This window comes from Macrobrachium nipponense, chromosome 29 (assembly GCF_015104395.2).
Source record: "Macrobrachium nipponense isolate FS-2020 chromosome 29, ASM1510439v2, whole genome shotgun sequence".
NCBI classification, from domain to species: Eukaryota; Metazoa; Arthropoda; class Malacostraca; order Decapoda; family Palaemonidae; genus Macrobrachium; species Macrobrachium nipponense.
The window spans coordinates 30,585,347-30,608,570 of NC_061092.1; the positions used below are offsets into that span (position 1 = coordinate 30,585,347).

Sequence of the window (23,224 nt, forward strand, 5' to 3'; positions counted from 1 at the left end):
CACTTGTCGTGATTTATATGAAAATATTTCAAAACTGATTAAAGCTACAACCATGAGTTATTTTTTGTTGTACAGTGGACCCCCCGTATTCGCGTTCTCCGGATTCACGGACTCACACATTCGCGGATTTCTCTCGGGAACGTTTCCCTGCATTATTCGCGGAAAATTCGCGCATTCGCGGTATTTTTCTATGAGAAATATCCACAAATTCCTGGTTTTTGTTATCAATTTCATCATAAAATGCACTTTTTGTGATAAAACTTAAAAAAACCAAGTATGAAAATTTGTAGTGGTTTTTCTTAAGTTTTAACTAACAAAATAGGCTGTTTTTAGCGTTTTTATAGGGGTTCCAAACATTCGCGGATTCTAACTATTCGCTGGGGGGTCTGGTACGCATCCCCCGCGAATACGGGGGGACCACTGTATTCTGCATGAAATTGCACACATTTTCATGTATAACACTATGTAAGGCCTAATAGAAAACGGTGTGAAAATTACGACACGGTAACTAAAGAAATTCTGAGATTTTCAGCAGAGTTACTGCGCGCGGAGGGAAGGAAAAAGTTTTTTCAAAAATTCACCATAAATCGAAATATTGTGCTAGAAACTTACCGTTTGTTGTAAAATGAAGGTAAATGATTGAATGTTACTAGAATGTAAGGGTTTTAGTTTACAATTGCATTTTTCGACCATTTCGGCAGAGTTGAAGTTGACCGACGCTCTCCGACGATGCGTCGCTGACGCTTTGTAGTGCGAGAAGAAAGAAATTCGTGCATGCGCAGCTGGGTAACGCTTGTAAACAAAACAAAACAGCATGATACGGGAACTCCCAGCATCCCTCAAGGGGCGAGATTTAAAATGTTTCGCAAACTAGGCCTATAACTATTGTTCTGCGAATTTTTTAAAAACTTTTTGTAGTCGATGTGCCATACGTCCACTTGGCACCCGACAGAGAATTTTAGTCGACGTACAATACGTCCAGTCAGCGTTTAAGGGTTAAATACTACAGATGTTAAAGGTAAAACAAGAATGAAGTGGATTGCATAGATAATCAGAAAGTAAAACAAGAAAAATGGATTGCACAGAAAGTCACCAAAAGCATAAATATAAGAGAGAGAGGGAAAGTGTTATATTTAAAAAACATAACTTGAGGACTTGCTGCCGTCATTTTTGGGGGGTTTCTTTCGTCAGGGATTACAGTTCAATCACCCACAAGTCCAACACTGCTGTGTAGAATTATGTTGAATCCATTTGATATAGAAATTTTTATTGTAATAATGAATGCATTTTCTGTGGGGTAAAGATCTTAGTTATTATTTAATATTAATTTCCAGTAAAGATGGAAACGTTACAGGAGGTTTCATTATAGCATGTAATAAAAGAAATTTGGAAGCATATATATCATTAACATTTTGTCATATCCAGTACAGCATAGTCTCAGTGGGAGATGATAATATACTGAATTACTGAGCTTCCTGATTTTATTCATGTTGGGTAAAGAACAAAAGTTGCTAAAGAACAAAGTAATTTTTTCTTGTTAGTTTTTAAATGAAAGAAGATAATTGAAGAAAGGTAAATGGATCATTCAGATCAGATCAGAACAGATAAAAAAGAGCAGTTGAAAAGTAACAAATAAAAATCTTGTTTGCTTGGAACCACAAAATCTTGAGAAAGATTTAGTATCTCCACATTACAAGTGCAAAGTGGTCCCTCTCACTAGGCAGGCCCTGGTTGTCCAAAGTAATAAGTGTTGCCATATTAGAGTGATATCCTAAAGATAAGTGATAGTATTAGTAGAAATATTATAGTTCTTTGGTAGTTGGTATGTTTACTGGAAGTTTTAATTCTACTATTTATTGCAGGTGGTTAGTGGGGAGCCACAACCTCTGCTTTTGGTTTTACAGCAATTAATGCCTTTGCTGTCAGATATTGCAGCCAAAGCAACTACAGACCAGGAGATTATAGAGGTTAGTATTGATGTTATGATATTGAAATTTAATTTTCCTGATAGACACAGAGTAGATCTATTAAATATTCTTTTTAGTTGTATATGTTAGTAACACTACATTTATGTGGCATTTATACTGTTGTTACTGGGATAATACACAGTTTTTGCAAGGGTAGTGGGTTATTGGATGATATTTTGATATGAAAGAGGCTCTTGTTAAAAAAAACAGCTATTTATATCTGGGATGTTCATGTAATGTCAGTGATTGGTGAAGAACTTACAATATGGTTTTTATGAAGATTGCTGAAGCAAGTTTTTGTTCGTGAGTAAATCCCTGAATGTTTTCCCTTTTAGGCACTGTGTAAGTTATTGAAGAATAGCATAAGCACATTGGTGGATGATTGTGTAGCAATTCTTCCAGCCATTTTAGAAATCATACCTCAGCTTTATGAAGCATCTCTAAACCCTGCAATACTAGACTTAGTCAAACAGGTAAGATTTTGGCCAGTTTTTTTTTTTTTTTTCAACATACCTGAGATTGTGATGGTTCAGAGAAATATAATTTTGGACAAAACAGAAGGTTGTAAAATGTATAATTTCTGCATACTCATTGACTTGAAGTTTTTGTCTTAATATTTTGATCTCTTCAAGATTTAAATAAATTTGTATATGAAAATAACACACTGATTTTACTGCTCCAGCTTGTAATCTTGTTTGGTCGGGACGGCAATCAAGAAAGCAATATGGGGGTTCTCTTGCGAATGGTAACTGCTACAACCCTCAACAGAGCGTCAGCAGACCTTTGGTCTCATACTGATGCTATCCATGGCTGCCTCATGCTACTCTCTGCTTCCTTTAAAAAGACTCCGAATCTCATTGTTTCCCATCATAATCATATAACTCCATTATTTCATTTGGGTAAGCTGTTAGCACATTTATTTGGCCCTGTGGATGACGCTACATAAACCATATGTTTGTAGTATGAATAAATTAAGGCTTTTTGTTAAATGTGCAGCTTAAGGTACTTTTCATTTTCAATAGGTGTGGAAGCCCTGAAGTTGCCTGAGGAAGGCACTGTGAGATCTGCTGGGCAGTTCCTTGCAAGTTTCATCAACCTCAGCCGAGACCCAAATGTTGGGTGTCTACAGCCTGTTGTTGCTCACAATACTGAAACTCTTGTCAGAACATTAATGTTTTGTATATGTAAGTGGTTAAAGGAAACTGCCATGTATTTTCTAGAATTAAATGAAATGGTGTACACAGTTACCTGTCATTTACTTAATTGTATTGATGTGCCATAATGAATTTGAACAATTATTTCTTAGTATGAATTCATTAAAATGTACAGATGGTCTTGTTGCATGTAAACTAGACAGGTTGTTTAGATTTTCTCAGGTGGTAAAAGAAAAAGTTAATTCTTTTGTCTTTCTCAGGCAATTCTCCACGACACAGTTTGACTAGCTTCAGTGATGTCTTGAGTGCATTGTGCAAGATGTATGGAGATGATTTAGCGCGCACATTCAAAACTGTGCAAGCTGATGAAACATTTTTGTCCCCACGGGTAAATGCTCAACAAAAGGAAGACTTTGCTAAGAAAGTCCTAAAGTAAGTACTGTACTTTAACTGTAAAATATTTTTTTATTATTAATGAATTACAGTACTGGAGGCATTTTAAGATACATGTATTTCTTCATGACTGGGAATTACAGCAGTTTACTCAATTTTTAAGGTCATGTTAGTAAATGGTGTTAGCTGTTACAAGAACACTTCAGTATTCAAATTTTTAGGATACTGTTTATGTATATCTTTTGATATGAACCATGATTTATTGGTTTTTATTACTAAGTATATCATTAGTAGTTTAAGTTGATAACATTTCAGTTTATTTTTTTAAATTTTGGTGTACGATTGACCTAGTAACTTTATAACCCTAGTAGAAGTACCTCTGCCAGACTGTCATGAGGTTGGTAAGGAATAATTCACAATACGTAGTACGTATACGTAAATTTATATTTTGATGGGGCAACAAAATTTTGAAGAGAAAATAGAATGTGATTATCTTGAAGATAACCAAAGCATTGGAAGATGAATACAACCTGGTTTTTTTGAGGTTTCGTCTTTGTAGTAAAGTGATGTACTCTGTGCCTTCAAGTACTTCAAGTCAGTATCATGGTGTCATGTGGCTTGGAAGTATTTTATTGGACCCTGGAAACAACAGTCAGGAATTCTCATTTAATTAAGGACTTCATCTACTTAGGTCTTCACAAAATCGTGGATATGTTCTCTTGGAAATAAGTCCTGTGATGCATACAGTTTTAAATCTTAAACTTTTCTGGAACCTTTTGGTTATGTGATAAGGAAAGAAATGGCAAGCAAGCAACCCAAAAAAGTGGTATTGCATGATGTTTTATGTAATGCAGTATTGCATGTTAGTTTTAAGAACCAGTCACATACTAGGTTCTTTGACAATACTGTACTTTTCAGGAATCGAGGTAGTAAACGAAGAATCTTGGAAGCTGTGACGGATCTAGCCCTCATAGGGAGAGGACTGGCTGGAACTGATTACGGAGCACAAACACGAGGCTTCCATTAATGTCTACATGTCATTGTCAATTAAATTTGCTGCACAAGAAGCTAAGCATGAGTAGCCAGTTCATAGCAAGTGACATGCTCAGTGTTTCTTGTTCGGAAAAGAAAATTAATCCTATCACCAAGCCATGGTCATGGCACTGATCTCAAGTTGTCACGATATTTATTGGAAATGGTTTTCCATATTTTTAATTAAAGGGATTGTGTACACTTGTATTGAATATGAAGGGTCATTCTGTTTGTGTTGGGTAAAAATTGGGAGTCATTTGAATATATTCGTATTCCTTGTTCTTCAGAATTTTTTTCTATACAAACCTCATCCATATGTAGGATACCCTTCCAGATTTACATATATAGCCCTTAAATATCAATATATTGTGTACAAAGCCAATTCCATATATTATATATATATAGTGGTGAAGGTGATTTAAATGGTGAATTATCATTTGCCCTGTGTAGTATGTCACAAAGGAAAAAGTACTGAAATAACAAGACTGGCAGTATGTACGTTAATTGGATGCAGCTTTCGTAGCAAGAATATGTAAATATTTATGACCTTTTAGCCCTCATGGCAATAGCAATGCCACCCACAGTATTAATTCTTGGCTTATATGGATGTCTGTAGTTGGAATAGAGAATGAATCGGTCAAATAACCCTATACAGAATACATAAGCAGCAAGGATGGTTTTTGTTCACATTAAACTTTGTAGTTGTTCAAATGGAGTGATTTCCCACTGACAATCTGAACCTTGTATCAGGGTTCACACAGTGTTAGACCTGTAAATATATGCATCCCCAATTTTTTTTCTTGTTTGAACTCTGCAATAAAATACACGCTAAACAGTCTCATGTGTTTGAAGCAAAGTAAGTTAATGTTGACTCTGGAACTCATCCATTCCAGTCACATTATTACTGTATCTATGGTTTTTCTTTATGACAATTGGTGTTTAATTAAATGCTGGGTTGTTAAAGTTTCCAATAGAAATGTAGGTGTGGAGTAAAACCGAATAGTTTTTTTCTGTAGGGTGGGAATAGCAAATTTTGGTGCTTAATACTGCTGCTCATGTGTGTAGTCACAAGTCTCTTTTAATGTTGCCATATAGAATTGCTTGATGTAATTTCTGTGAAGTCTGGTTGTATGTTTGCTCGTAACACAAAGAAAATAAGATTTTTTACATTTAGTAATGTACCCACTCATGCAGTTTCTAAGGTTGCCCTGCATGACCTGTACCAAGAATTTGTGCCATCCATTTCTGGTGTTTTCCCCCCTGTGCCATTTCCTAATCCAGTCATTGTAGAGTTTTCTGGGATTCATTTAGACTGGGTTTTAAGAGAGGTCTAATGTATTGTGCTTAATGCTTGTATGGTATAGTACATTTTCAATATAAAACTTTTTCTAAAAGTTCCATCAGTGAACAGGACTCCATGATTCTCTTGTGCTGTTACCCTGTTGTGTATGAAAGTTGCTTATTGGTACTAATGCTGAGAATTGTGATGCCACTCTGAGTTCATATATGGAAGTAATTGTGCTTCTGCAACCAAACTTGCTCATTTGGTAAGTGGTATGAGATATTCTCTGAAGCAAATTGCTTAATTTCCATAGAATCCCCCCATCCACTCTCTCTCTCTCTCTCTCTCTCTCTCTCTCTCTCTCTCTCTCTCTCTCTCTCTCTCTCTCTCTCTCTCTCTCTCTCTCTCTCTCTCTCTCTCTCTCAGTATATTTTGTTAGCATTTTTGAGGTGGAGTATCCTGCTAGTTTACACTCGGCAAGATAAAGCTAAATATAATGGTAGGACATGCATGTGAATTGAATAAGAATGGAACCATTTTTTGCAATATGCAGTCATGGCTTCTCAAGTGGTGGTCAGCTTTATGGGAGGCTTAAGCTGTATTGTTTGTTGATGGGTTTTTCAGTTGGGGCAAAAGATTTTGTTTGGTATTTTACTTATCATAACAGAAAGGAAAAATTCTACCATTCCCTTTATGGTAGTTTCTTAGGTAATGAGGGAATTTCTCCAAAAATTGTTCTGGAGATGCACTTGTTTGTCTTATGTTAGAAGATTCATGTTACTAAATGCAAGTTTTAGTATTAGATACTATGTGGAAATTGGGGTTAATCATAGTAGTACTTTCCTTTGGTTTACCTTCGGTAGTTCCGTCCAGTGTCATTTGTTTAGGTATAGAGTAAAAATAAATGTGGACTTTTCTCTTTTGTACAGAAGTTGGAGAAGAGAATGGATATGTAAAACTTGAGTGGTCTATATTTTTTGCTTGTGTGTATTGTTTCCCACGTAAAAAGAAAATTGTAAGACTTGAAAGAGGAATTTAATGTCAGGTCCTGTGGTCATGCTGGAGGTAGTTTGGTAGAATATTAGGTAGTTCTGCATAAGATTATTTTCCTCTTGATAAGGCAAAGCTAGTTTATAATGTTTTGAGATGTGCAGGAACTTTCTATTGAATATTGAAGTTGGTGGTTGAGCATTTCATTTACTGATGACAAGAAGAGCTCTTAATTCAAATTTTTTTTATAAATATTGTATATTCTTGATCAGTGCCTATGAAGTTGAAATTACTCATTAGTTAAGCAGTGGATGAAAGGTTTTGGAATGTCTGTTCAAAAAGTTGTGTATTCTACATCATAAAAGATATTGTTATTAATTTGTGCTGAGTTTTTTTTTTTTTTTTTTTTTTTTTTTATCCAAATAGGTTTGGAGATTTCTATGCTGGTAGTGCTACTTGACTATGATTGGTAATCCTGCATCAGGTCAAAGGATATGGGAGCTTTTGTCATACTAATCCCTCATTGGCTAGTTTTGGTTCTGAATTTGAAATTTGAGTTATAATTTTCAGTCATTTTTCATCATACTGATTTTTGTTGCAACTGCATTTCTATTTGTGATGAGATGCTATGAAATCTAGGTGAGTAGTTTATACCTTGCAGCTAATGTGTATCAGAAGCAAATGTATGTTGTACTAGTATTCAGCAGGCAGGATTGTATGATAGAATAGCAAAGCGAATAGGATGGTAATGGTGGTAGTAATATTTACCTTGACATTTAATAGTAAAGACCATCCATTGTCTTCACTTCAGGTTAGTTTTAGTTTTCATGTATATGGTAAAACTACCCAATAGTACTAACTATTGTTTGTTGCAGCATTTTGTCCTTCCCTGTTATTAGTTTTTGAAAATTTATATTAATGGCAAAAATATAAGAATACTTTTAAAGTTATAGAGTTTTAAACGCATGGCCTGATTATGGAGCTGTAATTTTGGTAATCTTAGGAACCTAGTATTTTGTATAATCTAACATTAAAGAGTTACATGTATTCCTTAAAGTTTGACATATATTTGTTTTTTTCGTATATGGTTTAGGTACAGCTGAGAAACTATACTATCTGGAAAATATCTTGGAGTTAGAGATGATGAAAGTGATGCATTTATTGGTAGTTTATTGGTCTTGACATACCTGGCAGCAGAATGTTTTAATATGGTAATATTCTTTATTTTTTAGCTTCTTCATATGTTGAGGTTGGCAATAGATTTTTTTCCCATTTAAACTCATTTCAGCTGAATCTAGACATAGAATTGTTTAGGCTACAGTTCTAGTGTTTCAGCTTATTGGTCATAATAGTTTGCTGGTAGCATAAATTGCTGGTATGTTTTGTATTCAGCAGATTTGGAAAGGGTATAGGAACCAGGATACAGAATTTTTCAGATTGCTTTTGTTTTAATATACTGGTATTTGATTCTCTTCAATCTGTTTTCAGTTATGTTTTAGTTTAGTTAATTTTAGTTTTGTGAGCAGCCCTCGCAGTAAATTCCACCTTTTTCAGTCTGATTACGTTACTCTAACTTGAAGCTAGGTAAGTTTCACTTCATCTTTATAGCATACAGAATAGTTGCTAAAACAACTATGTCCAGACTGAGAAAAGTGGAAAAATTTTCTTCAACCCAAAGATAGTCATGGAGAATTACGGAACAGAGATGCCAATAGACTTTTTTTTTTTCCCTCATCAACTGTGATATTTTGAGAGTCAGCTTTCTGGTTCACTATGCCTTTCCCTTCTAGTAATTGTGTATTAAGTTAATACAAATCCTTGCACTAGAATGGCTATTACATTGTTGAAGATAATGTACATGAAATAGATAGTTCTATTTTCTATTCCCTTTACAGACATCAGATATGATAGGCTGGGTATCTATTTTGGTCTATGGACCATGCCTATATTTTAACTGGTATACAGATATAATTGCACATGCAGTTCTGTAAATATAGTATAGAATCCCCTTCCCCCCCAGGTTCGAGTGATAGTGATGACAAGTTACCGTTACCTCATTTTCTGTAGGCAATATTTGATTGCAGTGGAAATGCTGTTTATGTATTTTATTGTCTTATATTGTGCATTGTTAATACTGTACATTCTTCTTTTATCTGTTTAAATTCAACTTCATGTTGGGAGACTTGTATTTCACTTTGACAGCTACTGTGATTTCTTTCCTCATAAGAATATGCAAAATTTTAGTGTATTGTATTGCATATAAAATATTTTCTTATATGCATGTATTTGTACTGTATTATATGAAATCTTAGCTGTGTAGCCATTTGATCCAATCCAGATCTTTATGAATTTTCTTTTTATTGTTATTAAAGATATTCTTGCAAGAAAGTTGTTGATTACCCTGTTGGTGCATTATCATCATGAAAACTATTTCTCAAGTGATATTAGAATTTTTATGAATGTTTTGTAGCTTTTTTGCTTGAAATGTAAAATATGTTAGTTGAGAATGAATTATTCCAAAGCTTACCAGAATATTGTACGGTACCATATAAAGATGGTAAGGCCACTGAAGAGGACTCCTTTATGTCTTAAGGCCATAAAGTGAAAGACAACATTAAACTGAAGGTTTCATTTTTATTTTTGTTTGTCACTATCTACTCTTATTGTGATTAGTGATTTGTTGCTACCATGTTAGTGTATAGCCTGCTAATAAACTTTATTATCGTAGAGCTGGGCAGAGGCTTTATTTTTATAGAAGGATTCAAGTTGTATTGAAAAGTTACAGCTTTGTAGGAACCTGTTGTTGAAATTGGCTATTAACACAATGTTCTGACAACTGTATCCTGGAGTTCTCAAGTGGTGGGGATGGGTCATGAGTGGTGGCCATTAAGTAACTGTGCAGTAAACAGGCATTCTTATTCCTCTTGTTTTCCAAACATTCTTGGTGGCCCTTGGAAAGTGGCTTTGATTTCTAAAATGATGATGTAAAGATATTGGTCCTTAAAGATCAATAGATCAATAACTTCTAGTTTGAAGGACCAAGAGGCGGCACCTGCCCCCTTATGTTGATATGTTGGAGAACATCGGCACTCCTGGATCTGTAGTGACTAGAGGAACTACCTGGAGTTGATGGTCTTAGTATTGCCAGTATTACTTCTCTGTATTATGGGTATTAAACAATCTTAGGGTATTGATTCAGTGTTCCAAGAGTAGCTGAACAGAAGCTGGAGATTGAATCTTGACATGGCAGTGATTCATCAGCTGTTACTTGGATACTGGATGACTGATCAAATCTTGCCAGAACATTGGTGTCAAAGTCAAACTTTTTGTTGAAGTATGTAATTTGTAAAACCAAAATGTGCATTTTTGAAGCAATGTTGTCTCGCTTGAGAATTGGCCCCACTTGTTTTGACCCCTTGGATACTTTAGTATCCCAACGCTTGGCCTGGCCTTTTTGCCAAAATTCTATATATACCAATCCCCTTATTCAAAGAATCCAAACCAGCACTAACCATATAGTATGTGAATGTCCCAAGCTTTCTCCAAACGGATGGGTGGGCCTCAGATGAGAAGACCCCATGGGAGATGATCGCTCCCTTTCAGCCGATGGCGGAGACCCTTCACTGGTGGCTAGATGAAGCAAACCTCCGGCGGGAGGTTCTGCTGGCAGACGTCCCTCCAGAGATGCTCTTATTCACACACACATCGAGGGAGGGCTGGGGAGCCCACCTACGAACAGAAATGAGGGGTGGGAGTGGTCGAAATGGGAGCGCTATTTCCATATCAACAGCCTGGAGCTCCTGGGCATCCTCAAAGCGCTCTTGTTTCTTTGAAACCAGCCTGTGGAATAAGAGAGTGGCAGTTGTGTGTGACAACGCATCTGTCGTTGCTTATGGCAAAAAGCAGGGGGGACTGAGATTGCGACCCCTGTGTGCCCTAGCGGACACTGTTCTAGAGTAGGGGGGAGAACGCTGGGATCTCCCTGTCAGAGGGGTTCATTCTGGGTAAAAGGAAAATAATTGCCCACGGACACAGCAGGCAAGGCCAGGTCTTAAAAGCAAATGGTCCCTACACCTGGCAGTAGTGGGCGAGTTGATTGTGGGGTGGGGCACCCCCTCCACAGACTTCTTTGCAACGCAGCTGAACCGCAAGCTCCCGGTGTTCTGCTCCCCGGCAGTGGTGTGGGATTACGCGTTCCAGCACCCCTGGGACGGGCTAGACCTATATGCATTTCCCCCCTTTGGTGGCCTCAGGCAGGTCCTCAATCAACTCCGTACCGCCAAAGCAGGTTACCAAGCGAAGTGGAAGCTCTTTGGGTCCTGGTGCAAGGGACAGAAGTTGGACCCCCTACGAACCAAGATCCCCCACGTCATGGAATTCCTAGTCCATAGGAGGGAGGACAAGGAGCTCTCCATCGCAGCTATCAAAGGGGTCAGGGCGGCCTTGAGGTCAGGTCTTTTATCAAAGAGGGGTAGACCTGGGGAATTCCAAGGACATCTCCCTAGTCTTAGGGGATTTGAACAGACCTGCCCCCCCAGGTCCCTGTCAGTACCTCACTGGGACGTGGCCAGGATCCTGGCTGCTCTGGAAAAGCCCCCCTTCGAACCGCTGAAGGATTTCTCAGACCGAGAGCTCACCCTCAAGACAGTCTTCCTCTTGGCTTTAGTATCCTCCAAGAGGGTGGGGGAGCTTCATGGCCTCTCCTTCCAGGTGTCCCACTCAAGGGATACAGGCACCTACTTGTCTTTCTCCAAGAATTTGGCCGTCGGTCAGATCCTACAGGCAGGGTTGTGGATGAGACGGTCCACCTTTGTGATCCATTACCTCAAGGATGGCGCGAGGAGGTCCCTTGACACCTTTGAGATAGGGCAGGTGGTGGCAGGCCAGCAGAGGCTCTAGCCTAGCCTATGGGGGCTATGAGTCGTATGTATGCAAGTCTGTAGATGGGGTGTGTCCATCCTCCATATCCTACCCTGCTCCTCTCCCCCCTTTCCTTACTAGGCCTAAGAAGTAATCGCCAAAATTCCTGAGTCTTCAGGTGAGTCTATTAGAGGAATAATAGTTTTTACAGACCATTGCATTACACTCAGTTTTTTATTCCCTCCTCTACCCACCAGTCGGGGATTGCCTATGTACGGAGAGGGGATCCCCACCTCCGCCCTAATCCGGCGGCTGGTCTCCCTCCTTTTTCTCCCCTCCTCCTTCCTTCTTGAAGGAGGCTGACCTCTTCCTTATAGGGACTCATCCTTCCCTAGATACTCCTACCTCCTAAGGATTAAGTCTCCTAATAAAGTAGTTCGGGGTAAGTATACAGCGTCGGAACAAATCACAAATTTGTTCCGGTACGATATACAAACCTTTCGGTCCTTTTACAATAGGAAGGTAACTAGCGGCAGCTGGACGGTCGTAAGCTTCGAACAAGGGAGTTCGGTGGTTAACTGCTTGTGCGACAGTGCCCGTGCTGCGCGACTGGGAGGTGAAGAATCGCTTTTGCTTTCGGCGGTGTGTGTGGAGGACATGTTCGTCATTGCTCTCTGCCCGCTTCATCGTCGTATGCTTTGCTTTTGTTGTGAATTTTTCAACTTGGTTTGTCAGTGTTTGAAAGTGAATTGTAAGTACGTACTGTCTTTTTCATCTTTTATTACATTGATTTTATGGATCATCAGACATGGAGCTATTCCAGCAACCCCCCATCAACCGTAGATGTACCCGGGGGTGGAGGGCCGCAAGTGTGGGGTCTTCCGCTCTTCCCGAAGATTGATCCTCATTTGCGCTCGGTGCCGAGGGCGGGAATGCTCTCGGCCCAAGCCTTGTATTTTTTGGGTGAAAGTGAAATTGTAAGTGCAGTATTCTTTTTCATTTTCATTTATTGTTATCATTATGGATCAAGGTTTCGCTCATTCCCGGGAATTGATCCTCATGCCCTTTGCGCTCGGTGCAGAGGGCGCGAATGCTCCCGGGCCCAGCCGTGTAACATTGTTCTAATTGGTCGGAGGTGCAGTGGGTGTTGCACGAGGGCAGGAAGAAATGAAGGCCTGCCAAGGAGTCGTCGGAAAGCTCTCCCGTGACTTCCTTGGTAACAGATACTTCGTCTTCTTTCCTGCCCCCCGCTCTGCTCCCACATATGGCACCTTCCCCCTTCAGGGGGGGTTTCGAGGTCCTTCTTCTTCGCCCGATCCGTCGAGCGTAGAGGAGGGCGCTCATTACCCGACATGCATTTGTATTCAGGGTCTTCTGTTCGCTCGGGGTGGGGCTCGCCCCTCCCCCCCACGAGGGGGACACCCCCCCCCCCCAACTTCCGACTATTGCTTCCTCAGGGCTCCTGCTGCGGGGGACGACCTTGGCCAGGTGTGAAGCTGGGACTTCAGGGGACGCCGAGCGTCCTGGGGCTGCTCCAGCATCTGGTGGGGCCTGTGCTGGTCACCCATGGAGCGGTGACCACCACTACCACCACGATCTCGACTCCAGGGTACGCTGCCCTTCCTCACCTGGTTTACACCCCTCATGTGATGTCTGTAACGCCTACGGCCGCCGTGCAGGGCCCGATCGCTGCCGTGCCGAGGAGGGGCGTGCCTCCCCCTTCGGGTTCTTCGTGCTGCCAGCCCTGGTCTTCCGTTGCCCGAAGAGCTCGCCCCTGGACCTGCCGCCGGTACCCAGGATGTCGCTGGCTGCTGCCCAGTCTCCTGGAGTACCTGCCCTGTCTGCTGTACCTGCTGTTCCTGCTGTTCCCGCACCTGCCGATGTCGTTCCAGCCCGCGGTGTTGCTGCCCCAGACACTGGTCCTTCCGGACAGGTGCAGCCGGGCCCTGTTGCTTCGGCAACAGCAGCCCCAGCTCCATCCTGGATGGAGGACTTGACGTCTGTCCTGAGGAAGCTGACGAAGAAGAAGAAGAGGAGGAGGAAGGGGTCGTCGTCGTCTTCTTTGTCGCCTGCTGCCGCCTCTTCCCCTTCGACTCCCAAGGTGGGAAGGATATGGAAAATACAACTTCTACAGTAAAAATATAAAATGGTCAGAAATTAATGAAGAATTAAACAAATATTGGGATAACATTTTCGTAAGTGATGACATAAGGGTAAATACGGAGATATTATATAAAATATTGGAGAAAATAGTGGATAAATATATACCGAAGAAGAAAAGTAAACATCATTCATGCATACCAAGAGACAGAAGGATCTTGTTCCAGAAAATCAGAAAGTGGAAAAAAGGTCTTGCAAAAGAAAAAAATGCATGGAAAGTTATAGAACTAAAAAGTAAGATAGAAAATGCAGAACAAAAGATTATACAATCAAAAGAAAATGAAAAACGGGACTTGGAAGAAAAAACCCTATTAAATATCAAGCAAAACCCCAAACTATTATACTCATATGCGAAGAAGATGAATAAAGGAAGAATAGAAATAGGCCCTCTGAGAATTGAAGGGAGATTAACGAATGAAGAAAAGGAAATTTGCAACATACTGGCAGAACGATATAAGAGAGAATTCACCCCTAGAATAGATAATGAAGATAATGATATAGAAGTAAGGGACGAAAATAGTGAATATTTAGCTGACATAGAAATTAATGAAGCTGATATTGTGCAGGCAATTAATGAAATTAAAAATGGAGCTTCTGCAGGGCCAGATGGAGTCCCTGCTATCTTGTTAAAGAAAGTAGTTCATTCTATCGCAAAGCCACTTGTAATATTAATAAGACAAAGTGTAGATACAGGCAAGATTTATAATGAGCACAAATTAGCATATATCACCCCTACTTTCAAAAGTGGATCAAGACTAGAGGCAAGTAATTATAGGCCTGTGAGTCTAACATCACATATTATGAAAGTGTATGAAAGGGTAATGAAGAAAAATATTATGAAACATTTAATAAAAAATAATTTGTTTAATATAGGACAACACGGTTTCGTACCCGGAAAAAGTACACAAACCCAACTGTTAGTCCACCGTGAGAACATATTAAAAAATATGAAAAGCGGAAATGAAACAGATGTGGTTTATCTAGACTTTGCAAAAGCTTTTGACAAAGTAGACCATAATATATTAGCAAAGAAAATTAGAAAACACAATATCGTAGATAAAGTAGGAAGATGGTTAAAAGAATTTTTACACAACAGAAAACAGATAGTTATTGCAAACGATGAGAAATCGGATGAAACCAAGGTAATATCCGGTGTGCCACAAGGTACGGTGCTAGCTGCAATATTGTTTGTTATTATGATTGAAGACATACAGTAATGTTAAGGATTCGGTAGTGAGTAGTTTCGCTGATGACACAAGAATAAGTAGAGAAATTACTTGTGATGAAGATAGGAACGCTCTACAAAGAGACCTTAAAGTATATGATTGGGCAGAGGTAAATAGGATGGTATTTAACTCTGATAAATTTGAATCAATAAATTATGGAGACAGAGAAGGAAAGCTATATGCATATAGGGGACCTAATAATGAGACAATCACAAATAAGGAAGCAGTTAAAGACCTTGGTGTGATGATGAATAGGAACATGTTATGCAATGATCAAATAGCCATTCTGTTGGCAAAATGTAAAGCAAAAATGGGAATGTTGTTACGTCACTTCAAAACAAGAAAAGCTGAACACATGATTATGCTTTATAAAACATATGTTCGTAGTCCACTTGAATATTGCAATATGATATGGTACCCACACTATCAAAAGGATATTGCACAAATAGAGAGTGTACAAAGGTCCTTTACAGCTAGAATAGAAGAAGTTAAGGACCTAGACTACTGGGAAAGACTACAATCCTTAAAATTATATAGTCTAGAAAGGAGAAGAGAACGCTACATGATAATTCAGGCATGGAAACAGATAGAAGGAATAACAGAAAATATCATGGAACTAAAAATATCAGAAAGAGCAAGCAGAGGTAGATTAATAGTGCCCAAAACTATACCAGGAAAAATAAGGAAAGCACACAGAACATTAATCCACTACGCACCAGCATCGATAATGCAGCGTCTATTCAATGCGTTGCCAGCTCATCTGAGGAATATATCAGGAGTGAGCGTAGATGTGTTTAAGAATAAGCTCGACAAATATCTAAACTGCATCCCAGACCATCCAAGATTGGAAGATGCAAAATATACCGGAAGATGTACTAGCAACTCTCTGGTAGACATTAGAGGCGCCTCACACTGAGGGACCTGGGGCAACCCGAACGAAGTGTAAGGTCTGTAAGGTAAGGTTTCCAAGCCGAGGAAGAAGAAGGCTACCTCCTCCCCTCCTAAGAAGGCTCCTTTGGGAACTTCTCAGGGCCTGTCCTCCTACGGTGGGACTGGGGGTCCTTCCGCTGGTCCTCCTGCTCCTTCCGCAAGGAAGAAGAAGACAAGGACCAGAGGGGTACTGGCTAACACCGGTACTTCCTCGCCTGGTGCTAGAGGCTCTGCCACTACACCAGGTTCTGGCTCGGCCTCTCGTCCGTGAGAGGTACAGAGTGTACGGTCACCCATGGGTGGCCGTGCAGCCAAGACCCAGATGCCAGAGCTCGCTCGGCACCAGGATCAAGGCACGGAGCAGAAGGCTGGCGAGAGCCGCTCAGATGACTCTCGCTAGACCAGCGATTGCTCTCGTAGCGACCAGCTGGTTACCAGGGTTGCCGTGTCGGTCCTAGACCGACCACGGGCGAAGGCTGGTAAGAGGTCCCCTCGATCGCAGGAACCAGCGGTTCGACGCGCAGTGAGAACGAGCACCGGTCCCATCGCGACTGGTCTCTGCAGGTCCCCTGACCGCTGCTCCCACCGGGACTGGACGGATAGGGGGACCAGCAGCAGCTCCCCTGACGCATGGGATTGGGGCCGCTGTTCTCGGTCCAGCCGCTCACCCTAGGGGGGCGGCACGACCAGGCCTGCAGCTCGATCGCCACCATTGGCGATCGCCTGCAGCCCCCCAAACACACCGGTTCTGCTGGTGAGCGAGGGGGGAGGGTCAGGTCTTCCTCTCCTGTTCCTCCAACTTCCTCGGGTTACACCGGGAAGGGGGAGATAACAAGGAGTGATCATGAGGGGCGCGGCCCCCCACGATCCTGACACGACGCCCTACGTGCCAGGCACGGTCCTCTGATCAACCAGGTCGTATGCGTAAGTGGCAGGAGGAGACCGGGAGGGGTCTGCTGCTGTTCCTCCCTCTGAAGGAGGAGGGTCTCAATAATTGCTCTTGCTGGAGGGGCTTGATGGTCCTCCTACTCAAGATGCGGGCATTCCTGAGATCCAGAGGAATTTTGCTGAGGTCATTGTGCTGATTCGTCAGCACAACGACCTCGGGGAATGATCACCGATGCTCCGTTCCTTGGTCCAGCTTTTCTCCAAGAAGCCGCTGGTCCACACCTGCAGCTCGATCGCCACCATCGGTTGGCGATTGCCTGCAGTTCTCCCAGCCTACTAGCATGCTAGTAGGAAAGGTAGGAGCATCAGGTCTCCCTCACCTGTCCCTTCAACCTTCTTAGGCTACACTGGGAGGAACAAAGCAAACAGTAGTGACCGTGAGGGTGGGGGTGCTGGCAAGGACGAATGACACTTCCCAGACTCTTGGAGGGACCATCACCGCTGTTCACGTGACGGTCCGTCTGGACCACACATTCAAGAGAACAGGGCACGCTCCCCCTTAGATCCTCTTGAGAGGTTTCGACAAAGACAAGGACTGGGACGCGTCGGAGGATGGTATCGGCTCTCTCCTGTCAGGTGCTCGATCAGCCCCACCCAGACAACGTTCACGGTGGCGGTAGACGCTTAATCTACAGCACGAGTTCGTAACCCTCCTCGGGAAAATGTTTTCTCCTGACGATACGTTTTCCCAGACTGGGAGGCCATCGTTGCAAGGTTATAACTGCTCATACTCGCTTCTCCAATTGCTAGTTCCGCTGGGAAGGCGAGCGAGTATCCAATTCCTCCCCCATTCCCCCTCTCCTTACGGGTATGAGGGAAAGGGGAGGGATCCTGCAGAGAGTTCTCTGTAGGATTCCACGTTGGGGACTGCGTTCCTGGGGTGGACCCTCGGGTCCTACCAGATGTAAGTCCCCGTCGTTGAGGAAGGATCCTGCCCCATCCTTGATTTCTACGGGAATCGGGAGGACCACCAACCGAAGATCGTTTGATAAATTCGGTGGGGGTTTCGCCGAGCTCTTAGAATTCTGTGGAATTTCTAGCGCACTCAAGAGTGTTTGGGTTTTTCACGATCTGCAGACATTTGGGCGAAACCACGGTCCAGAGTGGGCTAGACGAGAATCCCCGATAATTGTTACTACGATAATCGGGAATCTCGCCGAATGCTCGAATTCCTGGAATTTCTAGCATTTGGAAGAAGCACGGCTGCTGAAGGAAGAATATCTTACAGTAGGCGACCAACCCTGGGATAGAGAAGAACGGACAGGAACATCCAGTTTGGCTTGAACTATCATCTTCGGCATTCTGTTCACCATTGAAGCTTTCCTTCGGGGAACTTCTCCTTCACTCTCATGATTAGAGAATGAAGGGTGTCAGCTTCCAATCCTTATTCTTATTCCTCGAATGGAAAAGAATTTAGGATGGAGGTCTTTGTACAGGAACCTACAAATATACTACGTATATTGCCCTCGCGACATGATTCTGTTAATCAGTTGAATTGTCTGGGGTGTAGGCACATACCGTAGTTAACTCTACGGATTGTGACAGAGACGAATAGTATCTTAATTGAACTGCAACTCGGGACTGCCTGCAACCTCCCAGGAGTTACCAGTTTCGATTTTGAGATACTTATGGTATTGTTACGACAACAACACCTCAGCTTTTGTATTTACCGAAATCCGTTTCGTTTAAATACAATTGCTCGAGCGTATTTTATTACGATCGATGGTTCTAGCTGAACGCATTCCTTCTTGGAATGGATTACCTGGCAACTCAGGTTGACAAGTGAGCGAGAGCTAACTGTGTATTCGACTGCCGACGCAGCCCAGTACCAGCTGGCTCTCCGAGATGCACAGTCGGTTTATGTCTCTCTTCCCTACAATGATTGACTACCGAACCGTATCTCTGCCTGACAATCACAGACTTAGGTCTCTTATTGACGGGGATTCTCGCATACATGAATGACCATCTCTACCGCATCGCCTTGGAGCATTGTGAGAATTTTCAAACAGAGATATCTCTTGGACTCTATCATCTTTCTGTTTACCGCACAGTAACAGAAGTCTGTAGCCTAGTCTCCCGCTGCATCGCACCCCTGCGATAATGCGGAATGATTTCTTCAGACATCTGAGTTTGTCTTCTAAAAATATCTCGTATTCGTAGGTGTGCAATTGTTCATTGTTCACCCTGAATTACAGATGTATAACGGAAGACATCGCCAGCTCCCCGCCCTGCCAGCTCTACTTCCAAGTATTGTCCTCCCTGGATAACCTGAAGATGATGATGATCAGGCCATGAGAAGTAGTTCTTCAGGCAGTACTTCCCTGTGTTTTCATTACTGAAAAGCGCCCCGGTTTCATTGCAACTGTGACTCCTCACCGAACAGCAATGAAATAGCGGTTTAGCGTTTTCAGTCCTTTGTAAGCACAGGTTCAGAATCTTGAGAATTCTTCTCTCGATTCGGCTGTGAAGACATAGGTGGCATTCACCTTCCACCTTCATCTTCAACGGGGCACAGTGTTGTTTCTCCTTAGCTGAGATTCAACTACTATGAGAATTCTGTCTTGCCATTAGGGACCTCGGTCTCTAGAAGGCAATTGACTTTCGCCTGTTGGGCACATACCTTAAGAGAATCATCACCTCGCCGTCCGGCATCGGTGGCAAACAAATAGACGATTTGTATGGTCTCTCAGCATAACCCTTTAAAGGCGAAGGTCACGTGACTTGCTCGGATGCTTGGACAACTTGCCTCCACTACCGAACGCAGTCAGTCGGCAGCTGTCAGAGCGCCCGAGTCAGTTACGAGCTACGCTGTGGACTTAGTTCGGTTGTGCCAGATCAATCATTACTTCGTCCTACTAGCTTGTCCCAGTACCCATACCATCGACACCCACCATGGGGTGTCGGTGTCCTATCCAATACGAAGATGGAGAGACTTCGCCGCAGGGGGATACGAGACCGCCAGAGACTTCACTGCAATGGGATACGAGAATGCGAAACACTTCGCTGCAGATGGATAGACCAGTATGGGTACTGGACATCACTGAGAGGGAACTGCATGGCTTTTCCTGCGAAGTCAAGCATCCAGGGGATGGGGATCTGTGACGCTCTATTTTCATACCGAACTTCGTAGCAAAGACCCAGAATCCTTCAGTCCCTGCCGATCGGTTCAAGTTCTTCACAATCCCCTTCCTAATGGACTTCACCGCCTTCGATGCGAAGGAGATGCTGCTTTGTCCTGTGAGGGCGCGACGGCGCTATCTGAAGAAACTTGACACCTCAGGTCTGATTGTTGACACATCTTCGTTAGCACCGGGATGACCAAGAAGAAGTTACAGGAACACACTTTCTTGCTGGCTGCGTGAGGTGATCAGGAGGGCATACGAAGCTGATGGTAGCAACGACATCCGTACCCTTCGTCCGAGAGCCCATGAAGTCAGATATTGGTCCTTCCTTCGCGTTCCGCAAGAACTTCTCCGTGGCGCAGGTACTGAAGGCAGGGGTCTGGGCCAACCAGACCACCTTCACCACCTCCTACCTTCGGGATATTGCCCACAGGTCCTTGGATACTTTTTCCTTGGGACCCGTGGTGGCTGCTCAACACAGCCCCTATCAGGCAGAACAGAATCGATTCCTGGTGTGACTGTAGAATGGATGAGTGAAGAGTGTGTGACTGGCTCCTCTTCCCCATCTTTTTTTCCCCTCTACCTGTGGGCAGAGGGATACTGTTGTCACCCTGCTGGAAGGATGAGATGCAGGTAAGCTACTCGACCGAGCCCCATGCTATCCCTTTCATTAGGGATAGGAGTGAATATCCACCACTTCCCCCAACAAGGGGGAGAAAGTGGAAGCCAACAAGAGACAAACCCATTACTTTATGTTGCCTCTTGCAACAGGAACAAGTTCTTGCTTGCTAGTTTTAAGAGATACGCTTGCCTCTCTTATTACTTGGGTCCAGAGGTCTGACCATTGATCCTGCAGTACATACCTCAATCAATTGGGCAGAGGCTAGGATACCTCCCTCGCTCATACGACCAGGGAGGCAATCCAAGGTTGGGCGAACACCAGTCTGTTCTCAAAAGACTCAGATTCCTCCCACCAAGAAGTGAGTCTTCCTATTGTAAAAGGACCGAAAGATTTGTACGTATATCGTACCGGAACAAATGACAATTTGTCCAAAATTGCATTTTTCCTAACTATACAAACCTGAGGTTCTTTTACAATAGGAAGGTAACTAGCGGCAGCAGGATGGTCGTAAGCTTCAAACAAGGGAGTTCGGTAGTTAACTGCTTGTCCGACAGTCTGCACGCCGCGCGACTGGAGGTGAAGAATCACTTTTGCTTTAGGCCCAGGCAAAAAACGCAGAGTGAGGGGTGGCATGAGGTGGGACTATATGTAAAAGGACCTCAGGTTTGTATAGTTAGGAAAAATGCAATTTTGGACAAATTGTCACTTTGAGTAATTTCTATTTTTCCTGGCTATACTTACCCTGAACTACAAAATTTTTACGCCCACCCTTCCGTCCCCGTGTATCTGAGGGCAGGAGCTCTAGGGGCGGGGAAAGGACTGCAGGTCAGAGGTCGTGATCTTTGACCCTGGGCTATACCTGGCTGGGGGTCGGGAGGGAATAACCAGTTTTTTCTGGTCGGTATCGGATTGACATCCAGGATTCTCCTAATAAAGTAGTTTGGGGTAAGTATAGCTAGGAAAAATACAAATTACTCAAAATTTGTGATTTTTTAAAGTAAATCTATACAGAATATTTATACGTACATATCTTCTTTTTCCTTTTGTCATATATAATTTTTTTGAAATGTTGCTGGATGTGAATTGTAATTGAAACCTGTAAGGTCAGCCCAGTGGGAGTTTTAAGCATTTCAATTGGTCTGGTTAAACCACTTCAGTTCCTTAATCTGTTATTGGTAGAAAAGTTTCTTACATAACATTAGAATTAACCTAACAGAGTTGTCGTTAGTATGATGGTTATTTATGAAGTTGCAGCTTTTTTTTTTTTTTTTTTTTTTTTTTTTTTGCTTTCTCTCTTGTGTTTGGTGGTTTTAAATTTGGGATGCCAAAGATCTAAGCCTAGTAATTTTACAGTTTGGCTTGCAGTTATAGGATGGTTTCTCTCATCTTGCTGCCATTGATGTCTGTATAAAACATTGTATGTTTTATTTTTTCTATAGGGAATTGGAATCCTACTGATGAAGCCCAGTTGCATATTTGCGTCACAAGTGTTTGAGGTTTAGCTTGCCATTAATTTGAAGCTGTTAAAAAGGAAGATTGTCATCTATTCAGGTATTTTTAATTAAAGGTTTAATTGACAGTAATGCAATTTATTTATAATTTGAATACTACTGCATGTGTTTTAATTTAAATATTAAAGAATAAATATTGTCTATTTCAATTTTGGTCTGGGAGGAAGTTTTTGGGAAAGATTGGTAGTTGGCCTAGTATTCCATATTTTGTATTATGATTTATGGTTATGATACCTCCATGTAGTCAGTAGTTAGTTGGATATATGTATAATGTCCACTATATTCCGTTACAAGTTTTCTTCATGAAGATGATAGTACTATTGCTAGTACTACATTCATGAAGACAATCATCATGGCAGCAAACTATTGTTTATTCAAGTAGTGAACATTCTCATTTGGCTCCCACTGATACTTTTATCATAATTATGCTTAGAGGTGAAGAAGATTACGTGCTGAACAACATGTATGCAAATCTATTTTAAATTTGGCAGGTTTGAAGCTTGTCCCTTCATTTTTCCTCTCCCCGTTACCAGACTTTGACTTTCTGTATATTTTTTAATCTGTTTAGCATCAGTCTGTCATCTGTCATTGTTTGCTTTCATTCAGCATACCCGTGCCAGGAATAAATTTGTTTGACATTTTTCACGACCCCCTGGTAGTTGGTTATGGTATAACTTTCTGCAGAATTATTGGTAGTAAGAGAAATTTTAAACTGGCTGTAGTGGGTTGGTTAATTATATGATATTGGAAAATTGCAGATAGCTAGGGTGTCAAAAGTTGGAAAAGAAAGATCCAGTATTGAAATGGATTGGGAATTGTGTGATGAAAGGAAAGCTGTTAGTTCAAAATATATTTGTGATAGCAGAAAGGTAAAGAAATGGGGAGAGGGAGTGAGCATTAAAACTGTCAAATAAGAGTTTGAACATAGAGAACTAGAGAACTCATTGACATTTAACACCAATTGAAACAAATTTAAAACAATAGTGTGTATTGATTTAAGGTACTGAGACAATGAAATACAGTAGTT

At 41.8% G+C, this 23,224-nt stretch overlaps 1 protein-coding gene across 4 annotated transcripts in view; it reads left to right on the forward strand.

Moving 5' to 3' along the window:
- LOC135206225 (importin-13-like) overlaps positions 1-9,206 on the forward strand; it is a 199,827-nt gene extending 190,621 nt beyond the window's left edge. For all 4 annotated transcript variants that reach the window (XM_064237580.1, XM_064237579.1, XM_064237581.1 and 1 more), the window contains 6 exons: positions 1,863-1,967; positions 2,303-2,440; positions 2,650-2,866; positions 2,990-3,151; positions 3,382-3,553; positions 4,433-9,206. In XM_064237580.1, the coding sequence (XP_064093650.1) occupies positions 1,863-1,967; positions 2,303-2,440; positions 2,650-2,866; positions 2,990-3,151; positions 3,382-3,553; positions 4,433-4,541 (903 nt within the window). In that variant the 3' untranslated portion in view covers positions 4,542-9,206. The remainder of the gene's footprint in view (positions 1-1,862; positions 1,968-2,302; positions 2,441-2,649; positions 2,867-2,989; positions 3,152-3,381; positions 3,554-4,432) is intronic.
- Positions 9,207-23,224: the final 14,018 nt, after the last annotated feature.